The sequence below is a fragment of the Pagrus major genome, chromosome 5, assembly GCF_040436345.1.
Source record: "Pagrus major chromosome 5, Pma_NU_1.0".
NCBI classification, from domain to species: domain Eukaryota; kingdom Metazoa; phylum Chordata; class Actinopteri; order Spariformes; family Sparidae; genus Pagrus; species Pagrus major.
In genome coordinates this window covers 5549316-5558051 of record NC_133219.1, presented here as the reverse complement: position 1 = coordinate 5558051, position 8736 = coordinate 5549316, and the positions used below count along the sequence as shown (strand labels likewise).

Below are 8736 nucleotides of genomic sequence, written 5' to 3'. Positions count from 1 at the left end.
CACATGGTGTGCTGGAAAAAACACATTCAACTTTTAAGACAGCAGCTCCCCCTGCTGACACACATTCAGAAAAGCAAAGGCAATAGTCCACATCAGTGGCTTAAAGTGTTAATACAAACTGCTTGTTTCAAATGTTCAAAGTAAACAATCATTCATTTTAAACTTTTAAATTCTGTTTTTAAAGGTGCCAAATAAATAACGTTTTGTTTATTATTATTATAATGCTGTAGTGACAGAGCTGGCCTTGACCAATTTGGGGACCTAGGCAAGATTTTAGCAGGTGCCCCTTGCATCTTAGACATCATACAACAATCATGTTCACACACTCATAAACCGCATTCCATCACTGCAGAAACTGTCCCTGCGCTCCTGAAAAACATCCAGTGGTGTCATGTTTACAATTGTTGGAACGCCATCGTCCATTGTCAAATATATCCACTGTGGTCACCGGCTTGGCAGCCTTGTCGCCTGCAGCTTCACCATCCCCTCAGCTTCCTGATATAAAAAGTCAGCTAATAAACATGTAATATGAGCTTGATATGACACGTTTCATTGACATGTCAATATCATTTTTAACATAGCCTATCAAAGGTTTGCCGAAACGTCAACTGCTAACATTTTATTCTGGCGACTAGGCTGTTTAAAAGGTAAAACAACAACAACAACAACAACAAAAAACAAACAAACAAAAAAAAAACACCCAAAAAACAGGGTCAGTAACAACTGAAGTAACTGGAGACTTGATTTAAAACCCACTCATCCGCTGCATACATTTTGGCAAAGTACGTTTCTGCAAAATCACAATTAGGTTAAAACTTTACGTTTTTTAGGTTCAATTTAAACAAACAAACAAAAACAAAAAACAAAACAGGGTTTTTAGAGAGCATGGGAATTGCTAGGAGAATTTAATGGAGCAATGTAATAGCCCGTACTGATCCACACTCCAGTCCAGAGGTTGGCGGTAATGCACCTAAAAGCTTTTGCCAACCGCCATTAAAAGACGAATGATAATAATAATAATAATAATAATAATAATAATAATAATAATAATAATGAGAAGAAGAAGAAGGTCATTGTGCGCTTAATCGCGGGCTGGCAGTGTTTGGTAAGCACCCTGATGAAGAATGCACTTGTGGAGAGGCAGACAGTGAATCATGCTTTGACAGCATGCACCAACTATCACACAGAGAGGATCCTCATGCAAGCACAGCTGCCAGAAGCTGCAGCGGGGAGCACTGCGAAACAACTAAAGCTGTTATAAAATGTCTCCATCGCACTGGGCTGTATGTAAGGCTCTGAGGCATCCTAATAACTTCTGTTAATGACCTGTGGAGGGCAGCAACACGCCTCGACTGCGTCTAGTCAGCCGGAAACCTAAAAGAGGAAGAAGAAGAAGAAGAAGAAGAAGAAGAAGAAGCAGCAGCAGTAGCAGAAGAAGAAGAAGAACTTTCACTTGGCAGGCGAGATGATGCTGTTAAACATGAAAGGCGTTTACAAGGATTAATCCAGTATTCTGAGGGTGAAAATGATTTCACTGAGCTACATTCTGTTGTGTGGACAGTTCCTGCTCCTACTGACGGTGATTCTGTTACAATGTCTGGAAGGAATTCACTCGCAAAATTCATCGACGACAGAGACTCCTGCTTCTTCTCCCAGCCAGGGAGCTACAGCGCTGTCATTCAGCGAGCAGCCGCCCGAAAATGGCAAATATGAAATACCGATTAATTCTACAGAGCAGTATGAGTACAGACCCCCGTCACCAGTCGTCCTCTGCAACTATCTGTAAGTAACATGCACAGCAACGTTGGTGTGCCCGAATGATACAGTTAGCATGTTAGCTTATGCTAACGGCTAACGGATCCTGCTGACCTGAACATCAACAGTGCAGTACCCCAAACAGCACTTAGGCAGCAAATTCACCATTTCCTGTATTACTTTCAGCACACGTATAATGAAACAAGGCCGACTTAATGAGGTATCTTTGACTTTCATCCGTGTTGAACAGTCAGGAGATGTTGAGGACCTGACGTTTAACGTCAGTTGAACTAAAACAAGGTCCGGAGTCGGTCATGAGTTGGTTTCTTTAAGATAGTAATAAACACTAGACTTAAATCATGTTCTACCTGGAATAGTTCGAGGGATTACAAAGACGATTTCAGGTTTTTATAAATGAAAGTTGACATGTGTCCTGTACAGTTGCTTCTTGTATGTTATCAGTCATGTTCACATCAGTGGTATACATGGTGACATTCCTCACTCTGTCTTGTGTTATACATTGAATATATGACGAAGACCGGAGGAGTTCATCTACTGTCAAGACCCGGTAGATCATGCAGGCAACCATAGCGCCTATCTGGAGATGGGCCATGGTTGTGTCGGGGTAAGGTGTTTTTTTAAAAAAATGTTGTTTTTAATGTTGTTTTTAATGTTGTTAATCACTTGGTACCTGTTTTAATTACTGTTTCTATCTTCAGTGGGGTGGCCAGACCCAAAAAGAGGTGAACCACACACCGGTTATCTGCACTGCACTCGATGCTATAGAGTGTGCCGGACCGAGAGAATTCCTCAGAGGGAATGTACCCTGTATCAAGTAAGAGATATCCATCATTGAGGATGCCATACACCGAGACCCTCACCCTAACCCTAATATCCAAGAGGGTGAATACTTTTTAGTGGCACTGTATGCATGAAAGTAGAAGTCTAACAATAGCATAGCCGACGGTGCTGAAATATTTAAAAAATTGAATCGAATCGTGGCCTTTAAATCGAAAGTCAAATCGAATGGTGGATTTAGAGATTCGTGACACCCCTGGTATTTGTTAACATGTTGTCCTTGCTGAACCACAATAGATAGATAGATAGATAGATAGATAACTTTATTAATCCCTGAGGGGAAATTAGGTTGTCATAGCAGCAGGTACATTCAAGTACAAATACAATCAAAATACAAGGGCAAATATAGAAACAATAAGAAACAATAAAGTACTATATACAATATACAAAAACAATAAAGTACTATATACAATAAAATGCTTAAGTAGTTAAAAATACTGAGGTAAATAAAATAAAATGCTGAGGTATCGAGGAGTAAAGATAAGTGGAACATAAGGTGCAGTTTTATTTACAGTGATAATAAATTAAAGCGCAAAAATGATTTGAGTGTTTTGGAGTGAGCATTATAAAGTCTGATGGCACCAGGTAGGAATGATTTCCTGTGCCGTTCCTTTAGGCAGCGGGGTTGAATGAGTCTGTTGCTGAAGCTGCTCTTAAGCTTGTCCAGAGTTTTGTGGAGGGGGTGAGAGGCATTGTCCATGATTGCCAGCAGTTTTGTCAGCATCCTGTCCTCCACCACCTCCTCCAGGGTGTAAAGCTTAGAGCCAACAACAGACTCTGCCTTCTTTATGAGTTTGTTCAGTCTGTTGGCGTCCTTCGCCTTTGATGATCATGAGCTCACTGATTCAATTGTCTTTGTCGTCATATGTTGTGTTTGTTTGAGAACCAGGCCAGGAGGTCCACTCATTAGGAAATGGAAAATAGAACTGATATTGGCATCGGATGAAAGGCTGTAGAGTCAGCAAAGTCAAGAGCTTTCTTTCTGTTGGCTGCATGATATGATTCATCTGAGTGTCAGTGATTCCCCCTAGGATGGATTGCACAACCTTTGCACCTTGGTGGTAATAATATTGTCATAGTTTCGGAATATCTAAGCATCTATACCCTGGTCTTAGTGATGGTTTAGCCTAGATATATTACTGTCTCAGATGAGATTTCAACAAAGAGAAACCAGTCCTGATCAGGTGTGATCCCTGTCTGTCACACCTGCTGTGAATCATATGAAATGTTCTGGGAAATCATTTCTAGATGAACATGAGGGTCACTTGATGTGACAAGAACTTAGGGCTGATATTGTTTTATTATATTGAAATTAGAGCTGTGAAAAAGAGTTAATTGCTCAGTTAGTCAGTCAACACAAAATTAAAGGAACAGTTCACAGAAAAATGAAAATTCAGTCACCATTTTGTCAGATTGTGTCAGCATTACCCACCCCAATGCAGATGGAAAGTCGGTGAAGTTTAATCGTCCACAAAATATTTTTGGAGCTTCGCAGTGAAACAGTTTTGCAGCATTCTACTTAACAACTGAAGTAGATGGGGACTAGTTTCCTTTAGCATTAGCATCTATTGGGATAATTAATTAATCAAGAAGTTAGGTTTTAAACAAGAAATGCTCCCAAATTCTCTATTTTCAGCTATTCAGTTGGTAATATTTGCAGGTTTTCACACAAGGACATTTTTAATTTTGCATAATTTTGGATTGCCATGAAATTGGTACATAGCACCATGGATGTTCATGGTGCTATAAAATAATTTAATCTTTACAAAAACAGATCAGGTTAAAAGCTTTCATTGGAAAAAAAAGAAAAAGAAACACATTTTTCTTTTAATATCAAATCAAGTTGCTCTTTCCTCGAATTTTTCATTTTATCATACTGTTTTATGATAATTTTATTATTTGTCCTTTTTTCCCCATTATTTCTTTGGATGTTTTTTATATGCACCATCTAATAGTAGGAGACATGGGTTTGGGTAAATTATGACACAGACTTTTGAAAACAGGATGATGCGTCTCAAGTGGTTCATACTGTAAACAATTAATGTGTGCTTAAAGTTTAGTTGAATGGACTGAAATACATGGAAATTAGGTGAAGACTGTGCAGAGATTGACTACAGCATATGTAGATAAGACTGAGACATGAGTACTGAGGCTCATGCAGACACACTTAAAAATTTAACAAAAAAGAGGAATTATTGACCCAACTCTGCTGTATACATCCTCTGACTTGTCTAATGTAGTTACATCGTCACTTGACATGGTCCAAAAAAGGGTAACTCTATTCCTTCCTCCGTGCTGCTGAAAACTGCGGCGATAGAGAGGGCGGGGGTGCAAAGGGAGATGTGGCCGACACGCCAGTTTGTTTTGGTCTAACATGCTGTTGCTGAACTGTTTGGCGTGTAGGACCTTTTAAGACTGAGCCAGTTAACTCAGATGAAAATCTTTGGTGTCAGGACGTCACCACTAGAGGGCAATGTTTCCAACTGTATAGAACCAAAGTTTAACCTTTTTATTTGCCATGTTTTGCTCATTTCACTCAACATTCATCGGCACATGAGGTTAATCTCTGTAGTAACTGCACAGTGATCAGAGACATGCAGCCTCAAAGCAGCACCTGTACAAAGACACTGCTGTAATCTCGTACTTGAATAAATGCATCCTTTGGGAGACTGATAATGTTCAGTTTCTGTTCAGACTGTGTCCACCCTTAGTATTTTACACAACAGGTGTTGCTCTTAAAGGAGCAGATCAGAACTTTAGCCACAACTTATTTTTTAAATCTTTTGGTTTGTTTCACCATTATCATATTAGTATTTCCATTATTTGCACAGAAATATCGACATAATTATTTTTTAACATATAAAAGTTTACACTGGATATCTGCAGGTTCAGAAATTATGCAAATGATTGAGATTCAAGGCATTAATGGTGTTCAAGTTATATGTTCATGATTTATGCTATTTGCACAATTGTTAATAGTTAATTCCAGATGTGTTGTCCAACTGTTCCAATGTACCTGTTCTTTGTTGTTTTTGCACAGATACTCCGGACACTACTTCATCACCACGCTGCTGTACTCCTTCTTCCTGGGTTGTTTCGGGGTCGATCGTTTCTGCCTGGGCCACACCGGCACAGCTGTTGGGAAGCTGCTCACCCTGGGCGGCCTGGGAATCTGGTGGTTTGTGGACTTGATCCTGCTCATCACTGGCGGCCTGATGCCCAGTGACTACAGCAACTGGTGCACCTACTACTGAGACTGAGTGTTACTAAGAACTCTGGCCTGTTCTCAGCCAGATATTATTAGTTAAATATTGAGAACTCCGGGGAATGACCTCAGCCTGTCATGGATATGAATCTGTGGCCTGTTCTAAGAGGATTCACAGCTCCAGAGTCCAGGGACCTCCTGGGGACTCTTAGGGCTCCCGAGAAAAATGAGAACTAACTTGTTATTATTCTATTCAAATTCACTTAAGATTTCAATAAGGACTATTGTAGCGACAGTGATGACATGCTACTTAGTACTAGATTATCAACTATGGTCACTTTTTACATCTGTAGTTCAATTTGTATGGTCGGGACCAAGGAAAAATGTTCTGGTCTGCGTCATGTTGACACTGACCTGGACACCTGACAGAGTTGGACACTAGAACGACACACCTCTGTTTTGTAACATATGTATTGGGGGAATCACTGCACTTATATGGTGGCATGTGTATGTGTTACCATGGTTATAAAATGATTAGCAGAAAAACATGATTGCTGGTAAGATTGCATCCTTGACAGCTGACAAACAGTAGATGGGTCTAATAGTGGTCTAACTCTTGTATTCATGTTTGAATCACATACCTACCATCCTAAGATACATTGGTTGCTCGTTTGGCTTTCACATCACAAACAGACCTAAACAGACAGAGACCCTCCTAACCCTTTTGCTCTTGGAATTGGACTCTAGAGTGAGAGCAATCAAACCCTCGACATGATCTTGTGATAGTGCATTTGTTTTTAGCAGGAAAAAAAAAACATGGTACGAGACACACTTATTTTGCCCCTTTCTACTTGTTTGTCACTGTATATAATATTTACAGTCCGGTGTCAGTCTGTACCAGTAATAATCATCAGTTATGTCTTTATGAACCCCTAATGACTCCAGAGAAGAACATAAATAAACACATAGCGCTCAGTAAAGTTCAGCATGACTGACTTCCCCATGTAGAAATAATGGCATCGGATGACATCACCTGTCAGTCTATATGACTGCATTAGAGCTGCGATAATTAGTTGATTAATCAATTATTCCGTCAAAAGGAAATTAACCGCCAACTGTTTTGATAATCGACAGTTTCAGGGATTTTTGAAACAAAAAGGTCAAACATTTGTTGGTTCCAGCTTTTTCAAATGTGAGGATTTTATGATTTTTTTTTTTGTTGTCATTTATCATTGGCTGGTTGGACAAAATAAGAAATTGAAGACATCACTTTGGGCTGTAAAAATTGTTAATAATTGCTCATGGAAATAATATTTTGTTGCAGTGGTGGTGTGAAGCCAGAGTGACATGAACCAGAATTAATTATTTTTTTCATTCAGACCAAATCATCTGAACTGCAGGTGTGAAAGTGACCGGAAATCCTTGAAAGTTCTTGAAGTGAAGCACATCACTTTGGGAATTAGCCCTCATACGATACAGCGTAGTTGACAGTCACTGCTCACATACATATTTCTACCAAGAATCCTCCGTTCCAGTTACTAACTCTGAGTGATTTAAAAAATATTCTACAATTTCCTGAGTGCAGCATCCTACACAGAGATATCATCATAGCTTTCCTTCTTCAAATTCCCAAAAAACTCAGCTTTGAACCTTCACTGGCTTCTTCTGCTGGAGGTGGTCTGACTTGTTTATTTTCTTTGCTGTTTGAATGTCTTCTGACTGTTCTTGGATTTATTAACGTTATAGTGTCAAGCAAGTAGGAACACAAAACTCAAGATGGTGATTCTTGTTAACAAGTTGAAAATGAAATGGTTTCCAGTATTGACTCAAGGAAAGTTTTGAGATGGGGAAAGCAGTAATTTCCTTTACCTCAAAAATCTGCATCCATGCTGTGTTGAAGCCTTTTTCTGCTCTGCATTCAAGTGTGGAGTCTTACCCTGCTCAGATGTCTTGAACTTAAACAAATGTTCATCTTCATTGGCTTTCCACAGCTATGCTCAGGTCTCACATTAAATATTTAAATCTTCATCTTCCACTTTGTTAAATTTCTCATCTTTACCTGAACTGAAGGTGTATGTGCTCTTAACTTATAGAGCAGGTTTGATTACATAAGGATCCATAAAATCCTATTAGGTCATAAAAAGTTGAGGAAGACATGATGGTTAATATGTCGACTCTTCTCATGCAGCAGCAGCAATATATGTTCAGCTGGCTAAACATCTTTTGAAGGGGGAAGCATTAAGACACTGCATTACATATAGCAAATGTTCATATAATTCACAATATGGCAAGTTATATGGTAATATATGCTACTATTTATGTATGTTCTTGTGTGTTGAGTCCTTTCTCAGTCCAATGTTGAGTTTACAATGATTCCCTTTTAAATACACTTTAAAAAAAAACTCAAAAGGAAAGAATGACTTTCCCCTGTTTTGATGGTGAAAGGGAATCCAAAGTGTCTCATGCTGAGTTAATCACTGTTCACAGTTGTAAGGACTCAATAAAAAGAATCTGGTACAGTGTGTTTCTTGCTTTGGTTGATGCAGCGCAAGGTAGAATATCAATGAATGAGATATTTGTCTCCACTCGTACTTCAAGATATTGCCTTGGGTTACAAGATTGGATTGCTGAGCAATGCAACTTCCTCCTGTCATGTGTACAGGTATTTGTGGGAGGAATAATATACACCTATCAGCCACAACACTAAAACACTGACAGGTGAGGTCAATGCCGTGTGCTACTGGGAAAACCTTGTGCCTTACATTTATCTGGATGACACTTGACACAAATGACTCCCCCAAACACCATTGCAGATCAAGTACATCTCATGGCTAGGTCAATCCCTGATGGCAACCCTAAGAGCTCAAGGCGCTGACCTGACCTCCAAATTCCAGAGATCCCAATCTGTTCAAGCATCT

The 8736-nt window shown here is 39.4% G+C and overlaps 1 protein-coding gene across 1 annotated transcript; it reads left to right on the top strand.

The window, feature by feature from the left end:
- Positions 1-1407: 1407 nt before the first annotated feature.
- Positions 1408-8335, top strand: tm2d2 (TM2 domain containing 2). The gene is made up of 4 exons (XM_073466904.1): positions 1408-1782; positions 2293-2380; positions 2475-2590; positions 5654-8335. Exons 1-4 carry the CDS (start codon positions 1526-1528, stop codon positions 5865-5867), a joined length of 675 nt encoding a protein of 224 aa, XP_073323005.1. The 5' UTR covers positions 1408-1525; the 3' UTR covers positions 5868-8335.
- The last annotated feature ends 401 nt before the right edge of the window (positions 8336-8736 follow it).